The 25,206-nt window shown below is 39.4% G+C and overlaps 4 protein-coding genes and 1 pseudogene across 6 annotated transcripts in view; all 5 read right to left on the bottom strand.

Annotated features, from left to right (window-relative positions):
- The window catches only part of LOC308684743 (histone H1-like), a gene marked incomplete at both ends in the record, with an annotated part of 113,146 nt that extends 99,433 nt beyond the window's left edge, over positions 1-13,713 (bottom strand). The window contains one exon of one of the 2 annotated variants that reach the window (XM_081356010.1): positions 13,120-13,713. In XM_081356010.1, coding sequence (XP_081212136.1) covers positions 13,120-13,713 — 594 coding nt within the window. Of the gene's footprint in view, positions 1-13,098 lie in introns of those variants that run through there. The other variant, XM_081356011.1, reaches the window with a different exon arrangement.
- LOC308684749 (histone H3.2-like) lies at positions 10,801-11,200 on the bottom strand (annotated as a pseudogene). The gene has a single exon. The product of its transcript is annotated as a histone H3.2-like (transcript).
- Positions 11,658-12,353, bottom strand: LOC308684752 (histone H2A-like). The gene has a single exon (XM_081356020.1). It carries the CDS (start codon positions 12,306-12,308, stop codon positions 11,922-11,924), a length of 387 nt encoding a protein of 128 aa, XP_081212146.1. The 5' UTR covers positions 12,309-12,353; the 3' UTR covers positions 11,658-11,921.
- A 3,932-nt stretch (positions 13,714-17,645) lies between the features above and the next one.
- Positions 17,646-18,020, bottom strand: LOC308684759 (histone H2B; the record flags this gene model as incomplete). Its single annotated transcript, XM_081356027.1, has 1 exon — positions 17,646-18,020. The coding sequence occupies one exon, from the start codon at positions 18,018-18,020 to the stop codon at positions 17,646-17,648; it is 375 nt and encodes a 124-aa protein (XP_081212153.1).
- A 606-nt stretch (positions 18,021-18,626) lies between these two features.
- On the bottom strand, positions 18,627-18,938 carry LOC308684762 (histone H4; the record flags this gene model as incomplete). Its single annotated transcript, XM_081356030.1, has 1 exon — positions 18,627-18,938. The coding sequence occupies one exon, from the start codon at positions 18,936-18,938 to the stop codon at positions 18,627-18,629; it is 312 nt and encodes a 103-aa protein (XP_081212156.1).
- Between the last annotated feature and the right edge of the window lie 6,268 nt (positions 18,939-25,206).

Below are 25,206 nucleotides of genomic sequence, written 5' to 3'. Positions count from 1 at the left end.
TAATATAATCAAAAACCTTCACAGAATCAGCAGTTTCAAATGTATGCTCTGCGTTCACACTGCAGGGCTTAATGCTCAACTCTGATTTTTTTGCAAGGCCGTTCACATTTCTGTTACACACTGTGTGAACGTGAAGTGACCCGCATGCGCAGAAGAGTACTCAACGGTCAACGACATCACTTTTTGTCACGTTTGCGGAAGTAGCTAAACATGGATGTCAACAGTGGAGCTCATTTAGCGATATTAAAGTTATTTTCCCAACGGAGCTAGCACAATTACAATCTTCCGTGTTTATCTTCTCATTCCCGCCTACTTCAATGCAGAATTATGACGTTTGTCGCGTATCAATGACGTGTGGGTCGGATACATGCGACCTGGCCGTTCAGACTGAAGTCGCATTTCAAAAGGTCGGATACGTATCGGATTTGGACCACATACCCAAGTGGCCTGGGTCGCATTTGAAAAGATCGTATCTGTGTCGTTCAGACTGTCATGAAAAGATCAGATACAGGTCGGAATTGGGTTGTTTCAGCCTGCAGTGTGAAAGTAGCCATATATAAGCATCCCTTTTAACAATGTAATCTTTGTACTTATTTGTAATTAGAAATATATTACAAATAAGTAAGTTTTAAAAGTAAAAAAAAAAAAAAAAAAAAACCTGTTATTAGAAAGTAATCAAAAAGGCAATAAGGTTGTCAAGCTTGAACAAATATTAACACCAATCAACACACACTACCATAATTGGCTGGTCAGCTCAAGACAAAGTCAAGTCAAGTCAAGTCAACTTTATTTATATAGCGCTTTTCACAATACAGATTGTATCAAAGCAGCTTCACAGTATTAAATAAAATAGTACATCAGTGTTTGTTTCTGGTGTAAAACATCCACGTTTGGTAATGCAGATCAATAGCACTGGTGAATCGATTAATCAATTTAAGTATCCCCAACTGAGCAAGCCAAAGGCAACAGTGGCAAGGAACCGAAAAACTCCATCAGGTGACCTAATGGAGAAAAAAAAACCTTGGGAGAACCCAGGCTCAGTCGGGGGCCAGTTCTCCTCTGGCGTTTATGAAGTAGAGACCGGATTTAACTGTAAGATTAAAATATTATATGAATACCTGGCTGAAGAGATGCGTCTTTAATCTAGTTTTAAACTGGGAGAGCGAATCTGAGCAACGAACAGTATCAGGAAGGCTATTCCAGAGTTTTGGTGCTAAATGTGTAAATGCTCTCCCTCCTTTGGTGGATCTGGATATCCTAGGTATGACCAGTAGCCTCGAATTTAGTGATCTTAAAGAGCGCGATGGATTATAGGGCGATAGAAGATCCTTTAAATAAACTGGAGCTAAGCCGTTTAGGGCTTTATAAGTCAGTAGCAATACCTTGTAATTAATACGGAACTTTATAGGTAACCAATGTAGTGATGATAAAATTGGTGTTATATGGTCAAACTTTCTTGATCTAGTAAGAACTCTAGCGGCAGCATTTTGGACTAACTGTAGCTTGTTTATTGAGGATGCAGGACAACCAGCTAATAAAGCATTACAGTAATCTAGTCTCGAGGTCATGAATGCATGAACTAGCTTTTCTGCATCAGAAACAGATAGCATGTTACGTAATTTAGCAATATTTCTAAGGTGAAAAAAGGCTGTTTTTGTAACATATGAAATATGATTTTCAAAAGACAAGTTACAATCTAATATAACACCCAGGTCTTTTACTGTAGATGATAAAGTAACAGGACACCCTACTATGTTAAAGTTGTATTGTAAGAGGTTTTGTGGGTGGTTTTTTGAACCGATAAGTATTACCTCTGTCTTATATGGATTTAATAAAAGAAAATTGTGCGTCATCCAATCTTTTATATCTTTAACACACTCTGTCAATTTGGATAATTTAGCGTTTTCATCCGGCCGTGATGAAATATATAGTTGAGTGTCATCAGCATAACAATGGAAACTAATTCCATGTTTCCTTATAATATTTCCAAGTGGCAGCATATATATTGAGAATAATAGAGGGCCTAACACAGATCCCTGCGGCACTCCATAGTTTACTGGAGTTATGATCGATTTTTCTCCGTTTAAATAGACAAAATGGTAGCGGTCAGATAGGTATGATCTGAACCAGCTTAATGCTTGTCCTTGAACACCGGTATAGTTTTGTAGCCGATCTAAGAGTATTGTGTGATCTATAGTATCGAACGCAGCACTAAGATCAAGTAAAACTAGTATTGAGATACAGCCTTGGTCAGAAGCTAAGAGTAAATCATTTGTGATTTTAACGAGCGCAGTTTCAGTGCTATGATGCGGCCTGAACCCAGACTGAAACTTTTCATAGGTGTCATTTTCTTGCAAGAAAGAGCCCAGTTGGGCAGACACAACTTTTTCTAATATTTTGGACATAAAAGGAAGATTTGAAATGGGTCTATAATTTGCTAGGTTATTTGGGTCTAATTGTGGTTTCTTAATGAGAGGTTTTATAACTGCCAATTTAAATGTTCTTGGAACATGACCTAAAGATAAAGACGAGTTAATAATATTGAGGAGAGGCTCTTCCACTATAGGTAACACTTCTTTCAATAGTTTAGTTGGTATGGGATCTAATAAACATGTTGTTGTTTTAGAGGAAATGATAAGTTTGTTTAACTCTTTTTGTTCTATAGTTGTAAAGCACTGTAATTGTTCTTGCGGGGTGATAATCGAGGCTGAATTATAAGGCGCGATTGAAGATTGAACGTTTACAATTGTGGATCTGATGTTTTCTATTTTCTCAGTGAAAAAATTCATGAAATCATTACTACTAAACTGTAACGGAATATTTTGTTCAGGTGACGCTTGTTTATTTGTTAGTCTAGCCACGGTGTTAAATAAGAACCTAGGATTGTTTTGGTTATTTTCTATTAGTTTGCGGAGATGCTCAGCCCTGGCCGCTTTTAGGGCCTTTTTATAGCGTGACGTACTGTCTTTCCAAGCGATTCTAAAAACCTCTAAATTAGTTTGTTTCCATTTACGCTCTAAATTATGGGTTTCTCTCTTTAGAACACGAGTAGTATTGTTGTACCATGGTGCTTTAATTTTCTCTCTGACCTTTTTTAGTCTCATAGGTGCAACAATATCCCATTTTCCAGAGAGAACGGTGCTCATAGTGCTGGTTAGTTCGTCTAGTTCATCTGTTTGTTTAGGTTCAGGCAGCAGCTGAGACAGATCCGATAAGCAATTTGAAAAATTATCTATGGTGGATGGAAGGATTGTTCTGCCTAATCGATAACGCGGCGCAGCATGATATATTACCGGGGTACGTAATATGCAAGTTTCCATGTAATGGTCAGTTACATCATCACTTTGCGGAATGATATCTATATCGGTTGGATCGGTTCCATGTGATATAATTAAATCGAGTGTATGATTAAAACGATGAGTTGGTCCGGTAACGTTTTGCTTAACCCCAAAGGAGTTTAATAAGTCTATAAACGCAGCCCCTAACGTATTATTTTGATTATCTACGTGTATGTTAAAATCTCCAATAATTAATATTTTATCGACATTGACCAATAGATCTGAGAGAAAATTTGCAAATTCTTTTAGGAAATCAGCGTAAGGCCCTGGTGGTCTATATACGGTAGCCAAGGCTAAAGATAATAGGGATGTTTTTCTATCATCTAAGAGCGTAACATTTAGTACAAGTACTTCAAATTAAATAAACTTATAACCCGTTTTCTGAGTAACAATGAGAATATCTCTATAGATAGTTGCAATACCGCCGCCACGACCAATCAGACGGGGCTCGTGCTTATAGGAGTATCCTGATGGAGTAGACTCATTTAGACCGAAATAATCATTTGGTTTAAGCCAGGTTTCAGTAAGGCAAAGTACATCTATGCTATTATCTGTGACTATTTCATTTACAATAACTGCCTTAGGTGTGAGTGATCTAATGTTTAAGAGACCTAGCTTTAGAAATTGTTTTTGTTTACTAATAGCAACATTTTCTGTTTTAATAACAATTAGATTTTTCCTAGATCCTGCAGTAGATTTATTATTTGATCGCACTAAACGAGGAATAGACACAGTTTCTATGCAATGTTCTACACTAGTATTTATATCAGTTAATTTGGTGCAGCAGAGACTATGATTTGGACTTTTGGTTACTAGTCAAAAGGTATTTAACATTTTGGAGATGTTATCTGACAGTAGATCCGATCCGAATCTGTTTGGGTGTAAGCCATCAGCACGGTATAGCCTAGGACGCTCCCAAAACAGATTCCAATTATTTACAAAGAGCAGTTTCTGCTCATTGCACCATGACGTTAACCATTCATTTAGCGCGAATAATCTACTAAACTTGTCATGTCCTAGACGGTACGTGGGAAGCGGTCCTGACACAATGATCGTTATATCAGGCGATGTGCTGCGTACCGTATCGATCAGATTCCTGAAGTCTTTCTTCAGAACTTCCGTCTGGCGCAGCCTGATGTCGTTCACTCCCGCGTGCAATACCAAAGTTCCGACGCGCTCGTTATCGTTCAGAATCTCGGGAACGCGAGCAGCGATTTCAGAAACACGAGCACCAGGAAAGCAGTGACTGTGCACCTTATTTTTACCTGATGTAGCATGGACGTGCCGAACAATGGAATCACCGATGATCACACCATCGCGTTCTGTTTCGCGAAGAGGGGAGAAGCGGTTTTGTGTGGATAACTCGAAAACCGGGAGGGTCGGAGAGGGTCTTGGTCTAGACCTGACTCGCGTCTTCCGCTGCGGAAATATCCAGGCTTCGTGGTGGCGTGTTGGAGCCGGAGTGAACGAGACCATGGCTGATCGCGACCTTGGCGCTCGGGACCGATGCCGAGTAACGCACGGAGTAGACGAGGTCGGAGTCAGCGGGTTAGTAACATTAATCTCTGATTTGTGAGCATCAGCGCGTGATGTTTCAAGAGCCAAACGCCGGTCTCTCAGCTCGGCCTGTCTCACTAAAAGGTCGTGGATCTGTTTCTCAACAGCTTCCAGCTCAGACTGTACCGCGTGCAGCTCAAATGTGTCCTCACCTGCACCAAAAGGTAGACTACTTGCATCTGATATATTCGCCATTTTAACAGATGGACAGTAAGTTAGCAACGACACTACCAGTGATGCTATCAATTAATACTAATTTCTGACAAGCGTCTTAGATATAATCCGTCTTTTAAGTGGTACGGGTGTAGAGTAGACGCACGATAGGTGAAAAATGTTTGTAAGTGAGTGTTGAGAAGACGCGTTCAGCCGTGATCCCAGCGTAGAATCACTAACAGGCTTGAGACACGTCTGCTCAACAGTCCGCGTTGTAACTATGAGGTTTGAGCAGTAGTGCTTCTCAGTGAGGAAAAGTAGAAAATGTTTGTTGTAAGTAAAGAGTAAAATCAAGAATTATAAATCAAATCGATAGAGCTCCAAAGACAACAACGCGTTCAGACGCGACGCATGCACATTCGACAACAGGAACTGTTTAAGCAATTCATTGAAGCTCGCCGTTTCACCGGGTCCTTTGAAAATGTCTGAGGGTCGCAAGAGAAAAAGTTTGTACGAACTGTATGAGAAGAAGAGAAAGGCCTCAGAAGAGAGAAACAAGATCAGAGTGTTTTTGGGAGATTGTTTCACACGATGGCGTGCGCTGAAAACACAGGTTGGGCTTCCCACTGATGCCTCAGTCGCGAAGTTTCTACTCGACAGGTAAAGTTTGGCATGCTATTTGGTGAAAAAGTGCAAATCTTCTTTTGGAAAGTAATCTTGTATGAGGGATGCCGACAGCAACTTGTAAACAGAGCGTGCCAAAGTAACTTAATGTCCATAACATGTTTTTTTTTTTTAAAGATCATTTACATCATAACAATGACGCCAAATTGTGCAGGAAATCAGAAATAAATACACAGCTTCCTTTTGTAAATAAAAATAATGTTAATGTAATGTTGTAGGCTACATGTTATAATGACTAATTCTGTTTTTTTTTTGCAGATGCATTGGACAATGGTTTATAGTTGTTTTAAGACAGACAAATGTCTCCACATAGATTTTAAACAGATTTATCAAAGACTTTAAACTTTGACTAGATACCCAGTGCTGAAGTTGCTAGAAGTCAGTGTCAGCATCATGTCACAGTGGTTAACGCCAGTATTCCACGTGTAAGTCATATAAGCAAATGCATAGCAGACCTATAGACCTAAAAAAAAAAAAAAACACTAAACAGTGAGCAATTTATTTTATTTTTTTTTACCAGTAACTTCTGAGGGCAGTATCTTATACTTGAAAAGTATAGCTGCTTCAACTTGAAAAGCTTGTCTCTGATTGGTCAAATTGAATGTAGCTGAACTGAAAAATACGTGCTGTTACACTTTGTCAAAAATATGACTGGCACAGATAAGTAACGTTAATGTAATACAAATCTTACCTAGAATCACAATATAATGAGGTACCAAATGTCACACGCCATGCAAACTTGAAGAAGCTGGGTAAAATTAAAAACAACACTTAACACTTGCTTATACATTGGAAAACACTTGTCAATCATGGCAACTTCCTAGAGTTGATATACTCTTGAGCAAGTACGATATGTGCCTTCAACAGCACTTGAACACTTGTATTGAACCAAGCAAGAAGCACCATGACACTGCAGCAAAGGGCAGAGGCTCTCTTGTGACTCTTCTTTCTAAAGGCATCATCTTTAAAGTTGTGGATGTCATCAGCCAAATTATAAAGAGCACAATTGCAGATGAGTTTAAACAAGCAGGCATGTTTCCGGTCCAAATAGATACCACCCAAGATATAACCTTGGTATTGGCATTGGCACAGGTGTGGGCAACTCCACTGATGGTGCAGCTAACATGCAGGGACAATATCAAGGGTTCTCTGCATTTCTCTCAGAGCAGTCTCTTACACAGATTCATGTCGGTGTTAGTCACATATTCTGAATCTGGTACTGGCAGACACAACATGCAGTGTTGTAGAAAGTTTTCATTGCTTAATGATGTTGCAGTTTTACTCAGAGAGTCATATAAGCGTATGAAGAGGTGGGAAGAGACAAGTAACAACAAACGTCATAGAAGACTGTGCCCAATAGGGGAAACCGGGTGGTGGGCAAAGAACCAGGCTATCACTGAGGACTTTGGGTGTTTTGGTAAGCCTCAAGATGCTCTGCATGTTGACCTGCTGCTGACTCTCGCCTCAACTGAGGAAGATATGAGTATGAAGCCAACAGTGAGGGTCAAATCAAAGGGATACATTGAAGCCCTTTTAAAGTTTGAAACAGTCCTCACTGCTCAAACCGTTCTCCGAATTTTTGAGCATACATCCCCCCTCTCCAAGTACCTACAGATAAAGGCTATGGATATTCTAGCAGCTCAGCACCTGGTTGAGGGGACAAAGGAAAGCCTTAACAAATTTATCAGAGACTTTGAGGGAGTGAAAGTAGCAGCTGATGGGTTTGTGGGTATAGGGCCAATCAAAAACTGCAGTTTTCTTCAGTAAGCCCAGAGTTTCTATCGGTCTCCTCCCCTTTTTTAAAGGGGAAGCGGTGTTTAAACACCTCATTCATTCTTTCAGTAAATTTTTATTAATAAAATTAATATTTTATTAATAAATAAAATATTGCTATTTTTACTGCAGTTTTTTTCTATTTTTTTTAATAAGATGAAGTCTATATAACTCCTTAACTGGCAACTGAAAATACAGTAGTAGATTAGAGTTATATAATGTAGTTCTAAACAAATTCTACAGAATTAAACTGTGGCATTTACTGGAAATCACTGACCTGTGTTCATCTGTGCACCAGAAGTTGATGGACCGTCCTCCTGCTGTTCTTCCACACTCTGAGGGCGGAGGGAGAGATAAGAATACCCGTTTATACTTAGATTTAAACTTAGATTATCCACATAAAAATTTGAAAACATCTGAATGTGTAGATTGTTTGATGTGTAGACACATAATATTAACATTACCTCTGTAACTATTTACCTCTGAAACTATTTATCCTCATCGTCCTGTGAAGATGAGCATTTGGTCGAGTGCACTTTATAACACTATTTAATTTCTGGTGTATTGAGTATTACAACTGCCTGGGGTTCTGTTGGGACAGGAGATAGATATTACCATCAGAATCTGTTAGGACCAACAAAAAACCCAACCTCAAAGTAAAATAAATGGAAATATCAAAAATAGCCTATCTAAAAAATAACACATATGTAAACCTCTACATTTTATGAAGGCCCTTGGATCTTTGGGAGTGACTGGCTCTGAAGTCCCTCCTGGAATTCCCTCAGCAAAAAATGCTGCTACACTGCTAGACACTGGATGCTATTTAGTTATTTAATATGTCAAATGTTTGTAAAGTCAGGTAGCCTTCACCCATGATATGCTCAAGCCTTACCTGAATGAATTATGTTTTTATATTTAATTTTCAGCTGCTGCCATGGTCTTTTAATGCCTGCAGGATTCCTCCACATGAAAATTAAAATTAGGTTGAATAACATAGGCCTACTCTTCTTCCAGTTTCACCTCTGATATTATAACAGTTGGGTAAGTTACTCTAAAATAGTTATCAATGTTATCTTCAACAGTGTAATTAGATTAATGTAATAATTACTATCTTTAGAAAGTTTTGGTCTACTTATTACTAATTACTAAATCCCATATCAACCTCAACCACTTGAACAATACAAGGAGAGACAAGAAACTGCACGTTTAATGCTTTCAAATAAACAATATACAGTTGCATGAATTATTCTTGAATTGACCAAAGTGTGTAGAGGGAGAAGGTTACATTAAAAATATAACTTTTAAAAATGTATGTTAAATCCACTATTGTTTTATACAGAATTGTTCTCTATAGTCTATGCAGTAGCCTATTTAATGTAATTACATCAGATTTTATTTTAAATTACAGAAGAATTAAGAGTTATCCCTTTAATTAAATCACAATATTTAGATTACTTGGTAATTAATTACACCCATCACTGTATAATAGTAATTCCTCTTTTTGTCTGGCGCTGTTGCCATGGTGACTCGTAATATCTGCGCTCCATTGATAATGGCTTTTTATAGTTGTTGTGCACGCGCTTAACTCAGAGTAGGTCAACTCAGAGTTGATTGAACTAACTCATTTCAGCTGTTCTGTAACCGAAAACCTGCTCCCGATCAGGTTAGGTTCACAGAGTAAAGTACCATGGTAACTGACTCTTGAGTATAAGTTACCTCTCTTTCAGAAACGGGCTTGACTTACTCTGGTTTCTCAGGTTTAACATACCTCCCATTCTGAAACAGAAAACTCAGAGTTTCCCTCATTTCAGGGTTAACATACTCAGAGTTTTCACTTAACCTCCTTTCTGAAACACAATGAGACAGTTATTAAGAAAGTTGCAGAAACCAGTGCACTGTTTAGGCAGTTGCTGATGTTGTATGGCTTTGCTATTTTCAGTTCTGAGTGTAAGCCAACACTTGAAAAGAATGAAGGCCTATTTCTTTCTTTCTTTGCATATTGAGATGCATATTTGCATAGATGCATATTGATTGTCAGTTTAGTTAAAGATGACTGCTTTGTAGTTTTTAATTTAAAATGTAAATTTGTTTTCATAATGCAACAGTTGTATGTTTTGTAGCAGAAAAGTTTCATATAATGTATTTATTACATTAATATGTATATGTATGTATTAACATGTTTTATGTTATATATATATATATATATATATATATATATATATATATATATATATATATATATAAAAAACAAAAGTCAAAAAAGTACATTTCTTACTGCAATACGTCATTTTTGTTTTGAATGCAGACCTTTTTTTTTTAATAAAGTAACAATTGGACTCTTTGTAGCAGAAAACTCAGTATGTGATTTGTTATTTGGCTATATTATATTATTAATATTTCTTCTTGAATCATGTTAAAAATAAATAATACAGGATAGTAAGAACAGATTTGTGACTTCATGAATCCAGGTTCAACCCCGGTGTGAGGGGCTGGACTTGGTCATTAAGTGTCGGCTTGGTGTGTCCCGGGCTGAAAATGGCACAAGGTCTGAACAGTGGTTTGCACTTTACAAATGTACATCCAGTTTTGTTTTTGTTTTGAATAAATTGTGCAGTTAAAAGAATGAGCTCAATGTTCATAAGATTGCTCATAAACAAAGAGATTAGCCTATATTTAGGTTGTATAACTTTAATTCAGATATGTTGTAAAGAGTTTACATCTTAGAAATGTTTACAGATGAGTATTTTGAGACTGACTTTAAACAGACAAGGCAGTTTTATAGATTGATGTCAATATGCATAAGTTATGTAATGATAATTACAAGCTGGATAGTTCTAAACTTAAAGGAGTAGTTCACCTCAAAAAGAAAATTTCCTGATAATTTACTTTCTTTCGTAGAAAAGAAACTTTTTTTTTTTTTTTTGAGAAAAACATTTCAGGATTTTTCTTCACTCAATGGACTTCAACGGTAACCAAATTGTTGAAGTCCAAATCAATGCAGTTGCAAAGGGTTCTGCGTCTACACGATCCCAGCTGAGGAATAGGGTCTTATCTAGCAAAACGATCGGTCCTTTTATATAATTAGGATTATATTTAATTCGTATAGTAAATGGTAACAGATGATTTAGAGAATGGTGACCCATAGAGTATTAATGTAATGCATGAACGCAACTTTCTACTTATATTGAGTTTAACTGGAAATTATCTGGTCAAGTGCAGTTGTAGAAATTCCCTCATTCAGTTTAAACTGAAATGGCTCTTAAAAGAGCCGTTGTGGGTTGACGCAGACGCGGGTTTAAGCGCGCTCTCCGCGGATGCGGCGGGCCAGCTGAATATCTTTGGGCATGATGGTGACCCTCTTGGCGTGGATAGCGCACAGGTTGGTGTCCTCGAACAGACCGACCAAATAAGCCTCGCTGGACTCCTGCAGGGCCATGACAGCGGAGCTCTGGAAGCGCAGGTCCGTCTTGAAGTCCTGAGCGATTTCTCTCACCAGCCGCTGGAAGGGCAGTTTGCGGATCAGCAGCTCGGTGGACTTCTGATAGCGGCGGATCTCCCGCAGAGCCACGGTCCCGGTGAGGCTTCTTGACGCCGCCGGTGGCCGGAGCGCTCTTACGGGCGGCTTTAGTAGCGAGCTGCTTCCTCGGGGCTTTACCACCGGTGGATTTACGAGCGGTCTGCTTGGTTCTTGCCATTGCTGCAGTCTTTCTCTCTGTCCTGCTTGCGCTGGAAGGAAATGCTGCTCTACGTTATACACCCGCTTTTAAAGCAGTGAACCGCCACGAGCTCATAGTGACGCGAGGAAACAGGCCTTCTGATTGGCTAATACGTGACGTGTGCGCATGAGTGCCAGCCAATGACTGCGCGTTTCCTCTTTTCAAACAAGCGGAGGGTTTCCCGCTCGAGATGCTTTGTTGCGCGCCTTTATACTCAGTGTTGTATTTATTTGTTCTGAAATACTCGCCTTAATTCCCAGTACTTGTGTAGATCTCGGATTAGAACAAAATCACATTAACGTTACAGTATAAAAGCACTGCAGCGAGACAGACTAGGGTTTCCATCCTCCAAGTAATATCGACCAATATCTGTTTCCATAAAGCCAATGTGTATGTTACGTTTTTATTTTGGATAACTTATTAAAATATTCATTATCAGAGCTTGGCAGACAAATTTATTTTAAGATTAGGTGGTAAACACATTAGGAGGTCATCATGTGCTTACAACATGCACAACATCAACTATAAGGTTAATCATCGATGTAAACAATCATACAATAGTCGTTTGGTGGGTAATTTCCCCCCATACCAACAGAGTTTAAACTGTTTGTAAATATAAACAAAGAAAAGCGCTCGTTGTCAGATAAAATGGGTGGCTCTTAAAAGAGCCGTTGTTTCAGTAACCCAATCTTCAACCTATTTATTTGGATTTGGCGGGTTTCTCGGTCTTCTTGGGCAGGAGCACGGCCTGGATGTTGGGCAGCACGCCACCCTGAGCGATGGTCACTCGGCCCAGGAGTTTGTTGAGCTCCTCGTCGTTGCGCACCGCCAGCTGCAGGTGACGGGGGATGATGCGGGTCTTCTTGTTGTCCCGAGCGGCGTTTCCAGCCAGCTCCAGGATCTCAGCGGTGAGGTACTCGAGCACCGCCGCCAGATAAACAGGGGCACCGGCACCGACGCGCTCGGCGTAGTTTCCTTTGCGCAGAAGCCTGTGAACACGGCCGACGGGGAACTGCAGTCCCGCCCTGGAGGAGCGAGTCTTAGCCTTGGCTCGGGTTTTACCACCGGTTTTGCCTCTTCCGCTCATTATTATTTTTAGATTGGTAACTTCAAGCACCTCAATCAAAACTGACAGAATAAAATTACTTAGTCTTCACACACTGTCTTTAAGCGAGAGTGCCAGTCGCTCATTGGTTTAGAGTCTGTAAAGATTCAAACCAATCACTGAACTTCCCTCCAAAGCCCAACACCCTTTCTGGCGGGGATTATTATGCACAAGTATTAATGACATTTAAGACAGAAGAGATGAAACCATTGAGATATACATACATATATATATCTCAATTTCAATGGTTATATATATAATAATTAACCGTAATTTCCCCCCCAACCAAGAGTTTATACTGTTTATAAATATTAACAGAGAAAAGTGCTCGTTGTCAGATAAAATATGTATATATGTATATACGTCTGATACTGTACAGTATACTGTTCCTATTGTAATATTGGAGTTTAATCACTGCCCATATTTTTGGATGTGGGTCATTTGAAGTGTCACAATTCTCCAACATAGTGTTGTGTGTATATATTCTATCTGTACTGTGTTGTACAACATCCTTACACTGTGATCACTGTCTGAACCCTCTTCAGCTTTTTTTGGCCATTTACAGTATATTTATGTACAACTAAAGGATAACATGACCTTTTTTCCCTTCAAAACTGTGTTTGTTCAGATTGCTTGAGTCCAAGAAGTCAAAATCACATATCAGATACTTGCTTTAAAATTTAACACAAATTATGGATATTAACGAGTTTTGCTCTTATTCAGAGTTAGTGGGTGGCTCTTAAAAGAGCCGTTGAGGAACAAACACTGGACTTTATTTCTTTTTGGGCGCTGCCTTTTTAGGCTTGGCGGCTTTAGGTTTAGCAACCTTTGCCTTTTTAGGGCTCTTGGCTACTTTCTTAGCGGCTGCTGGCTTCTTTGCCTTCTTGGGGCTCTTCGTCGCCTTCTTGGGGCTCTTTGTCACCTTCTTAGCGGCTTTGGCTGCGGGTTTCTTGGCCTTCTTAGGAGATTTCTTGGCGGCGGGCTTCTTAGCCGCTGCGCTCTTGGGCTTCTTGGCAGCAGCGGGTTTCTTGGCCGCGGACTTCTTCACTTTAGGAGCTGCCTTCTTCTTGGTCTCGGCTTGCTGTTTGTTGAGCTTGAATGAGCCCGAGGCGCCGGTCCCTTTGACCTGCACCAGTGTGCCTTTAGTCACAAGGCTCTTGATGGCGATCTTGACGCGGGAGTTGTTCTTCTCCACGTCGTAGCCGCTGGCAGCGAGCGCTTTCTTCAGCGCGGCGAGGGACACGCCGCTCCTCTCCTTGGATGCGGACACAGCTTTGACGATGAGCTCGCCGACGCCTGGACCTGCTTTCTTGGCCTTCGTAGCGGACTTCTTCTTGGGCGCTTTAGCCGGGGCGGCAGCAGCGGGTGCTGGGGCGGTTTCTGCCATTTGTCTCTGATCGATCGGATCAACAGTCTTCAAACGCTGTCTCTAGTTTCAACAATGTTTAGCGCTCGCGCGGCGTTGCGCTCTTAAATAGCACATGAGAACCTTATAGACTCAACCTGCCCGCTCGGCCTCTGTGCGCGTCCACGAGCCCCTCACGCGTGTGTTTTCTTCTCTTACATTTGGTTCAAAACTGGAGTGGTAAAATAGTTTGGCGCAGTCAAAACAAAGTGAACACCAAGCAGAGGTTCTGAGCTTTCATTGGAGACTAAAATACGCGACAGTAAATGTTTATTTTGCCTTCGTCAGATCAAATCCAAGGCGAGCATCAGCCACGGGGGAAAGCCGCGTGTAAATGTGACGGATAGTTTAAGTGTAAAAGTTGATAAAAGCCTGAACGCCTCATCTGTGTGTTCAGCAAACAGTCTGAAATAGACTTTACTGAAATCAGCATCAGTGAGGACCGTGAGGAGGCTTTCATACAGATGTTGATTTGGGCAGCTTGAAGCACACGAACATCATCCGGAGGCTCCGAGTCTCTCTGTCTGGCCAGCAGATTATCTGGCAGTAAAATAATAATAATTGGTGGTATATATATATATATATATATATATATATATATATATATATATATATATAATTTTCATAAGCTGATGCACATCATATAACGTAAACAAAAATGCAAATCATCATATTTGTTTCTCCTTATTCGTTATTCATCTCAGTTTTCATCATGTGAATGAGGATTGTGTAAAAACTCATCTGAATGAGCTTCTTATTTAAAGAAAAGCAGAGCAAGTGACTTTATAAAAAAAAGTGCTAGAATTTCTTATCATTGCCTGAATTGCTTGTTGTATTTCTCCTTATGTCACTTTGGATAAAATCATCTGCTAAATTAATAAATGTAAATAATAAGCACAGGTTTTTTTATTGTAATTTTCTAAATTTGTATCTTGATTTAACCACTATTAAATGCTAAATCATATAATAGTCAAATTATAATTTTAGTTAAAAAAAACTAATTCAAATTAATCATTTACGTTAAACTGGGATTAGGACTGAAGTATGAGGACACTGGAGCTGAAGAGCTGATAATAACTACAATGATGTTGAAACATTTTAAATTTAAACATTAAAAACAATTATGAATCATAATTGTCCTCATGATTCACTATATTAGTGAGGAGATTTTGAGCCTCACACATAAAACCAAACATACACCATCTCTCTTTAACCCTAAACCAAACCTGAGGAAACTTCTCGGCCTGAAACAACATACTTTGGACATTGATTGTGCTTAAATGGATTTACTTTTGTTCTCAAAACTGATTGAACCATTGAGTTGTTTTGTTGTTTGCCTGGTTGGAGTGAGATTTTGAGGACATCAATGACAAGAGCTTTTAAGGATCCAACAATTCATTTTTAATTTTGCCTTAATAATACAAAATAATACAAATTACTTTTTTTTTTTAGAAAAGGACTGTATTAACTTCGCTTTGAATTGAAAGAGAAATGTTCTCAGCTTGACTTTTCTGTCTCTGTCTTTCCCTGTTTTTATCTTTATGAACCCTCTCTCCGGTCTGTATAAACATGCTGACTTTGGAGAAATGTGGAGAGGGGAGAAGCTGTTCTTGTTCAGAAGCTGTTCAGCTCTTGTATGCTTTGTGTGCGTGTGTGTGTGTGTGTGTGTGTTTCTTGGATACCAGCCTTCTCCTTATGGACTTGTGTTACTCTTTGTCTTGCTTTCTATATGATGTAATAATGTAGATTCTCACTGGACAGTTGCTTGAATAAAAGCTAACATGCTGGACACGTTTTGTGAACAGAAACAGGCTGCATGTTTATGACTCTTTCTGTGGATATGCGTCATTCTTGAGTGAAAGAGAGACTGAGAATGAGGCACAGAAAAATTGTTATTTTATAATTACCAGCCAGTCAGATTTCATAATGACTAGTTTATTAAAAAAACACAACTGTCATTTATTTTTGTATGGTCTACACAATGTGGCAAAAAAAAAGGTGCAGTAAAGGCCTCCATGTTATAGTATTTAAAAAGTGTTGTAGGTCATTCAGTATAAGCTTGCAGGTCCACAAATATTAAGCAGAATGATCATTTAAAACAGGGGGAGACAAGTTTGGTCCTAGAGAGCCGCTGTCCTGCAGTTTAACTCAAACCCTAATCAAACACTCATGAACAAGCTAATCAATATCTTCAGGACAAGACTCAAGAATGAAATGGACCCCCCAAAAAATAATAAAAAATTAACACTTAAAATGAAGAAAAAATAAATAAAATTAAAGCTGCAAGCAGCATTTATCGGGGTTCAAGCATTTAAGGCCTTTAGGCACATAAGCATTTAAGACATTAAGATTTATTTAGAAAGCTTTTAACCACTGAAATAATAGATGGAAAAGTCCATTTACAGCCAATACAGGCAATTTACCATAGGAAATATGTGTTTTTTAAAGCTTTTTAACAGTTATAGCACCATCTATAGTCCGATCTCCATGAAATTTTGCATGCTTGTTAATGATGTTATGGCACATAAGCTCACCAATTTTCGTGAAGTTCTGAGTTTTCGTTTAGGATTTATAGGCTTTTGAGTGCATTTTGCCACGCCCATTTTCTTTATGACCCAATATACCCATGCGAAAAATGCAAAAGTTCAACTTTTTTTTGATAATTATTGATCTTGAGAGTCCATAGAATTGTCCTAGACTCGTTTGGTTCTGATCGGGCGAAAAACCTAGGACTAGTTCGCAAAAGTAGGTTTTTAACATAATTACGAATATTTAATGAACGGTTTGATTGACAGCAATGGTTCTTGAGGCAAAGTTGTTCAACAAGAGGAGATCTATCAAATGGTATGCATTTTGTGACAATAAGTGTAACACCACGTGATTACAGAGCCATAAAACTCGTTAGCGCCAACTAGTGGCCGATTTCTTTTAAAATTCTTACAGACCTCTAGGGCCATGAGTCGAACATGCCCACCGAGTTTCGTTCCGATAGGCCTCCGTTAACCTTGTCTAATAGGTGCTCAAACTTCATTGGCCGATGGCGGCCATGTTTTTTGAGATACACCAATGTCCTCATAGACATACATGGCACCTTGGACCAAGACACTGCATACCAATTTTCAAGTCAATCGGACTAACGGTCAGGTGGTTATAGCCTGTTTTATGTTTTTTTCATGTTATAGCGCCACCATGTGACCAATCGCCGCGATTTTTTTACCGTGACCTCATATTGACGTCTTACACATGTGTACCAGGTTTGGTTAAAATACCTCTTTTACTTCTGGAGTTATAGCCATTTTAGTAAAATAGGCTCCTCCCACAACGTTAATTTTGCACCCCCTAGCGACCGTGAATCGAAATTTCAACTTTTTTTTGATAATTATTGATATTCAGACTCCAGAGAACAATTCTGCACTGGTTTGGTTCCGATCGGGCAAAAAACCAGGGACTAGTTCGCAAAAGTAGATTTTCGACAAAATTCAAAATGGCGGAAAATCTATCATGGCGGAAATAAAATCGGAGATATACGTTTTGTTCGTCAGGCGTCCAGCTTTCCAATGATATAAGACACTTGAGTCTATGACTTACGGTCTAGGAGTTATGAGCAGTTTCGCGCTTTTGGTTGCTATAGCGCCACCTATGGGCCAATCGGGGTCATAATTTGATAACCTCTCCTCGATTTTTGTACTACCATATGGCAAAGTTTCAAAGCTCTAGCCCTTACGGTTTGGGCTGCACGATGCGTTTTACGGCAGAATAATAATAATAATAATAATAATAAAAATCAGCACAATTACAATAGGGTTTCAGCACTTCGTGCTTGAACCCCTAAAAATACAAGAATATAAGCTCCTCGTTTGACAACATAGGTGGCTCTTAAAAGAGCCTTTGGGGTAGTTGAAGTCAGGCACGCCTCACTTCGAGCTGGTGTATTTGGTGACGGCCTTTGTGCCCTCGGACACGGCGTGTTTGGCCAGCTCTCCGGGCAGCAGCAGACGCACGGCGGTCTGGATCTCTCTAGAAGTGATGGTGGAGCGCTTGTTGTAGTGCGCGAGGCGAGACGACTCACCGGCGATGCGCTCGAAGATGTCGTTGACGAAAGAGTTCATGATGCCCATCGCCTTGGAGGAGATGCCGGTGTCAGGGTGAACCTGCTTCAGGACTTTGTACACATAGATAGCATAGCTCTCCTTCCTGGACTTTCTGCGTTTCTTTCCTCCCTTACCGGCGGTCTTGGTGACGGCCTTCTTTGAGCCCTTCTTGGGCGCGGACTTTGCTGGTTCAGGCATGATGATGCGAGATCAAGAGACTGACAAAGTAATGTTCCTTCTTATGTGATACAGAGGTACTTATTCACTGCCCTATGCTAATTTTCAAAGCGATACGAGAATTCTCTGATTGTCTGTTTTCATAGGCCAAACCCATAAACTCGTACTTCATTGGATAACTCAAAGCATCAAGAGAGAAAAGAGAGCCAATCATATCAGAGAACCAATAATAGTCCCGCCCACCACTTCAGTTTGAATGTCCTTTGTTTCGTTTCCCGCTTTTTTTTATATATTTTTTTATTGCGGTTCTACAAAAATATTGTGCATAATTGTGTCATTTTAAACCCAATTATAGACTAAATGAGTGAGTTTGGAAGGAAAGAGACCAATATAGGTCAGACACGCTTTAACAGTTTATTCTTGATTTAAAAGCAAGACCAATAATGGTCAGATGTTGTTGAACTATGTGAACCACATGAATAGTAAATAAAAGCCTATTTACTAAACAATTTTGCTTGTTTTATAATTAATGTATGGTTAACATGGTCAATTGTCTCTTTATGTGTCAGAGTGTGTGGCTCTTAAAAGAGCCGTTGGGTTTGTGTGGTTTCTCCTGGTTTCAGGCGTTTATCCGCCGAAGCCGTACAGGGTGCGTCCCTGTCTCTTCAGCGCGTACACAACATCCATGGCGGTGACGGTCTTTCTCTTGGCGTGCTCGGTGTAGGTGACGGCATCGCGGATCACGTTCTCCAGGAACACCTTCAACACTCCGCGGGTCTCCTCGTAGATCAGACCGGAGATGCGCTTGACGCCGCCGCGGCGAGCCAGACGACGAATGGCGGGTTTGGTGATTCCCTGGATGTTATCGCGCAAAACTTTACGGTGACGCTTAGCGCCTCCTTTCCCAAGTCCTTTACCGCCTTTGCCTCTTCCGGACATGTTTCACTCTGATTTCCTTAGTCGATCAATGAAAGACAATGAATAAGCACTGACGTGCGTCACAAGGAAGCTTTTTACATTCGCTTACAGGACCTGACAGAAACCAGTGCTGCCGCTGCGTCACATGACACACACCCCTCCCCCAAAATATAGCTAGAACACATGTGGTTTAATCCATAGACTGGTTTAATCCCAACCCTGACCTTTGTTTCATGTTAAAATTAAGGTTTCATAAAATGTATTTCACAAAGATCATAATAAATCACAGTAGTACTGGTTTATAATGAAAAGTGATGTTCTACAAGGTCACCAAAGTAAATGAAGAGGGACACAAGATGACATATCACAATATTAAAGTTAAATTATTAAATAATAGAGTGGTACATCTCTGTTATCTTCTGTTTATGCCTGTGTGTGTTTGCACATGTATATTTTTAAGTGTATATTTGCCCTTTTAGTAATGGGAATTTAGAAAACACAAACAATTGAGAAAGACAAAATTACTGTATTAAAACTGCAAAGCTAAAATGCAGGATTATGTTTGATACTCGTTCACTACTTTACTGACTACATTTTAACCCTTAAAGAAGAGAAGTGGAAAATGAGTGGAAAATGATAAGCAAATCATCCTTTCATGTAACTTTTATATAATATAGACTTTCATCTAGAGTTTTTGATATATTTCATATATTTAGATGTTGATATATGTCATGAGTTGTATCTCCTAGGATAAGTTTCTATATAAAAAAAGGAAAAAAGTCATCAATATTTCTGTTTTATGTCATGCAAAATTTGCTGCATTCATTATATATATATATAATTGATACATTTCACATTTCAACATGTAGTTGAAAATGCAAATATTTAGTCAACTATATATAATAGCATCAGTTTAACATGTGATTACTAACATTTGTGGAATTTTAAACCCCAAATTACATTGATTATGGAATATTGTGGATTAAACTTTTTTTCTTACCCAAATCTGGCAACGTATGTTTCAAAATGTGCTAAATCATTAGGCTATTTATTTATTTTTCAGCATCTTTAGACAATGTTCACAATTAAAATTAGCAGCTTATTGCTAATTTTTCCGGAAGAAAAGTAAGATTAATTTTAATCTTAATTCTGCAGAACTACTTTCCGCAAAATCTGAATGTCCAGCACCATGAAAAACAGAACATTTGAACCAAGTCATATGAACCACATACTCAAAAGAGACTTAATTACGATGATAATAACAGTCAGGGTTGGGCAAAGATACACTGACATGTATTTTCAAAAAAAAAAAAAAAAACCTTTTAAGTGTATCAAAATACACTACAAAATACAGCAGCCACACCATGTATCAAAATAAACTACTGTATTTTCTATTTTAAAAATACTAAAAAAAATAGTTTTACAAGGGAGCATGAAATTTCTTCGCCAACCTTCCATCAATTGGCCTATTTGATCTATCCCGTCACCATTACACTGACTCAGTTGATTAAGTAAACCATGTTTGATAGCAACAGCTTTTCTCTGCCCGAGTCATGCAATAAATCTGACATTTGAAACCAGTTAACAGATAAATATTCACATATCCCTGTGATCTCCCAGATGAAGTTTTAAAGTAACCAACAGTTTAATGTTAAACAGTTTGCGAATGACACATAATTGTATCCTTATTTAGTTTATTGGTGTTTGGTAACGAAGGCTTTGCATCAGCAACACTGACTCAGTGGGCCCTATCATACACCTGGGGCCCTATTTTAACGATCTGAAACGCAAGTATCAAGCGCAAAACGCAAGTAACTTTGTGGGCGGGTCTTGGGCGCTGTTGCTATTATACCGGAGGGATAATGACTCTTGCGCCCGACGCAAATCTAAAAGGGGTTGGTCTGAAGCAGAGCCATAGAGAGAAAGAGTTGCGACACTCCCATAGACCTCCGTTGTAAATAATGGCGGCGCTTTTAACCGCCTACTTCCGGGATTTGAAGAGCGGAATAGTTCTAAACACTGTCATTTTGGCGTTGGACCCCATTCACTTACATTGCTGCGCGTCGAGTTGTTCCAGAGTTAAGTTGTTGAAATATCGACCTCTTTTGAATTGTCAACTGTCTATTTTGTATCAGAGGCCCTTTGCTATGCTTATACTGGTCTTCATTTGTACATGCACGGCGTAATTATTTATATTTTATGTTAGTTGTTTCAACCAATTTTCAAGCACTGCCTGCTAACTTAACTAGTTAGCTAGCGCGACTTCGTCAGTTAAGAATTCGGTAATGAATCGCTGCCACCTTTATAGCAACTTTTATTTAATTTAATTTTTTGGGATATACTAACTTTTCATTATGTTTTATTGTCTTGAGTGAAGCGGCTTGTGAGAACAATGCTGGACCTCTAGGATTGTTATGGCCATCACCAGTCCTGTCTGTTTCATGGATCACCTGCCCCTGATTTTTGCTTTTCTTGTTCACACAAGCACACATTTTTGTTGTCTGTCATTGTTTAATAAAAATAGTTTGAAAACCTTCATTTGTATCAGCAATGCTTAAATTCGTTTTTAATCTGTTATAGTTTTGATAATGTGTATGGCTTAATATTAAAATAATATTCTTAGTCTTAACATGATAATGTTTCACGTTGTGGTCCTGGGGTGGCCACTTTCATCAGAAGAAGTGAGCTAGCTTAAGAGAACTCTGAACGGACCGCCACAGCAGACCTCTTTGCGTGATCACGAAGGTAGGCTAATGGCTGAATCAAAATTTATAAGCAAAATCACGGGAATCAATAGCCTAATACAGCCCAGTTGTGCTAAAATAAATATCATGAGACGTCCATCATCAGATGAATGATATGGAAAAGTTAAGTTAGAGCCGCTAAAGCCATCAGTGCTACTACCCATGCGAACATGAACACTAAGCTTTTCCCTCCAAAAATATAGCCTAAAACTTGTCTCCAAATGCAAAACTGACATTAACAAAATGCAATAACAGCTGAAAAAGTACTTGGGGTGTGTTTTATTTTATATTTACCGTTCAATAATGCAATCGCTGCTGTCTGTCCCATAGAAGAACATGACAGCCAGCGTATGCTTTGGAACTATTGGGGCTTACATGAACCACGTGACAGCCATAGCGGCGACATCAAAGAGTGTCGCAACTCTTTCTCTCTATGGCTCTGGTCTGAAGTAGCTTCATTATTCATAGGTGTGGTTTGGGCGTAATGTGAAATAAACCAATCAGAGCGTCATCTCACATTCCCTTTAAGAGCAGACGCGCTTGTTCCATGGCGGATTGCTATTGTAACGGCGGATTTGCCAGGCACACGACAGGAGCAGTTCACAGCCGAGGAGACCGACATTCTTGTCAGGGACGTTGGGGATGGAGAAACACAGCCAAATTAACTTCGGTTAAACAGGCGTATGATAATTTGGGTAAATGTGTAAGCTAGATGTATGCTTTTATAATAATCTATCTATCTATCTATCTATCTATCTATCTATCTATCTATCTATCTATCTATCTATTGTAATAATGTATGATTTGCAAAAAAATATAACTGCTGCGTCTGTGTGTAGATGAGAGAATCAAAGTGTATGTGCGTTGAGCACACGCTACATTGATTATGGCCCTTAAAATAGCATATGAATAACATGCGCAACACGCCACTGACTTTAAACTGTTTTTTTTTTCTTTCGGCCAGTGGCGGAATTGTTTTCTAAACCTGCAAAATAGCAAGAGGGAACGTTTGCGCCGGAACACGCCTCCTCTTTGCACTGAACCGCCCCAGGGAGCGCAAGTGTATTTCTTAGTTAACCGACGTGCTTCTGTGGAGGGAAAAGTCCACTTTGCGCGGGTGCAAAATAGGAATGATACATGCGTCGGTGTATAAAGTCAATTGCGCTGGGTGCAAGATAGGGCCCCTGGTGTTCTTTGCTAGTTTCAGCCCAACGCAGTTATCATTTTCACGTCCTGTGTCACGTTGTTTAAATAGCAAATGCATCTGTGCGCCCATTTGTGCCCCATGGGCTGCTGATCTGAAAACCAGGTCGTGGGCGGAACATGAGCAATATGGTGTATAGAAAATCCAAATGGCCTGCACTGTAAAAAAAAAGTGTAATTTTACAGGTAATTGTCTGTATTTTTTTACAGAATTTTACTGTTTTGTCATTATACAGCAAATATCTGTAAAATAAAAGGCATTTGCTGTAATATAAAGGTCCATTGTTAAATTTACAGGTAATTGCTTGTATTTTGGTTTTACAGCAATTTTACGTTTTTTAAAAGGAACTTGTCTGGATGAATGACCTTCACCTTCAACTCAACCTTGCCAAGACAGAACTGCTTATGGTTTCAGCCAAACCATCCTTGCTGTGTGATCCTGCTGATTTGCCTTATACAACATCAGAAAGATCCGGCCCTTCCTATCGGAGCCACACAACTCCTTGTCTAAGCTCTTGTTCTATCCAGACTGGACTAATGCTCTCCTGGCAGCTCTTCCAGCATCAGTCAAACCTCTGCAACTGATCCAGATGCTGCAGCAAGACCTAAACTCACTGCTTCAGATCTATGTGTCTCCAGAAGCTTGTGTTCTGCAAGTGAACGGCGCCTTGTGGTGCCATCATCCCAAAGAGACACAAAATCACTTTCACTGACCTTTCCCTGGACTGTTCCCTGCTGGTGGGATGACCTGCCCAACTCAACACATTTTCAAGAAACTGCTAAAGATCCATCTTTTCATAAACACTTGACCTAATAATTACTAAATCTTTGTTTTATTAAAAAAAAAAATAAAATAAAAAAATTGTGCACTGTGTTACACTAACTGGGACTTGTCACTGCACTTGTTGCTTCTATTGTTCTCTTAATATAAATATAAAGTCTTTTAATGTGGATATTTTTACATGTTCTAAATGATATACTAAACCTGTATTTCCTATCATTCACGTATATTGATGTTCAGTGTTTGTTTAATGAGTAATACTGTAAATGTGCAGGTATTCCGTACTTGTACGTTTAGTTAATTTAACAAAAATTGACTGTCCATTTGCTATTATTAAGTGCTTAATTAGAGATTGGTCAAAGTTGTGAAACTGGATCTGCAAAAAAATAAAAACTGTAAATATACAAACTTTGTATTTGAATTTATGGACTTATTACATTTTTTTACATAACTTCATAGTTATTTTACACAGAAAATCTATATATTAAAAGATAATTACTGTAGATAGACAGAGCATTATTATAAAATAACTTTATAAAACCCTAAATTTACAGTTTACCTTAAAGTTAAATGTTCTTTTTATGTAATTTGACATAATTTATCTGTTTTCCACGGTTTAAAGGAGAACTTGGTAACTTTTTTAACTTAATAAAACTGTCTAGAAATCATTTGGATGGTTAAACAACCTGTTCTGGTGATATTGGTGACTTTCCCCGCTCCCCCCAGCGTTCCCAGGCGGAAAACCAACCTTGCAACTTGGGGACTACCGTCCCGGCAAAATAGAAATTGGAAGTCTCGTGAGAAGCGAAAACGAGCGCGAAACACGAATTGCTTTACGGCAGTTTGACATAAACACAAACGCATGTATGATGTATTACCCATATGGTGCGTTCTATTATTGTCAACGAACCGACTCGGACCTCGGATATGACGTCACTTCAACGCTTCAAGCGTTCTGGTATGTTTTGCGCGTCCGAGTCGGAGAAAAACATGGACGCCACCCGGAAAGCTGTTGCTATGTAGCTCTGGCCGAGTACCAGGCGCTCCAAAATAAGTAGCACTATGTGCTTCACCTAGTAACTAGTTTACCTTCTGTTAGCAACGCTAGCCACGTTAGTAACACCTGTTTGAAACAAGGCTTCATTCAATATTGCACTCACAACAAGACCGATTCCCACACCCACAGGCAGTGATACGGACGCAGTAGACGAGTGATTAAAATTTAAACAACGTCATTTAAACAACCAAAGCGGTACACAAACAATGAAAACAAGTCACACAGGGCGCAGCCATCTTGGATTCCGTCTCGGAATTCTTGCTCGGTGTCCTCACGGTTGTCCAAACTTCCGAGCGGCAAAATCCGAGGAAAGGGGGCGTGTTGGTGCGTGTTGCTAGGCAACGTCTGTCTTTCTAGTCGGAACTCCGACACGGATAAATAATAGAACGCAGCATCAGTTACCCACCTCGGTAGACAAAGCTCCACACGATTCAGTTGGCTTGCTCCGATCAAAACAAACGCACATGAGCAGCGGTAGAGAGGGGGAGGAGGCCGCCGCAAGTG

This window comes from Scardinius erythrophthalmus (genome assembly GCF_964197995.2).
Source record: "Scardinius erythrophthalmus genome assembly, chromosome: 24".
Classification (NCBI taxonomy): Eukaryota; Metazoa; Chordata; class Actinopteri; order Cypriniformes; family Leuciscidae; genus Scardinius; species Scardinius erythrophthalmus.
Note: the sequence above shows the minus strand (reverse complement) of the source record. Positions and strands in the feature narration are given on the sequence as shown.

Excerpts from the sequence above, each read along its gene's own strand:
- LOC308684752 (XM_081356020.1), bottom strand. The coding sequence starts at position 12,308 with ATGAGCGGAAGAGGCAAAACCGGTGGTAAAACCCGAGCCAAGGCTAAG.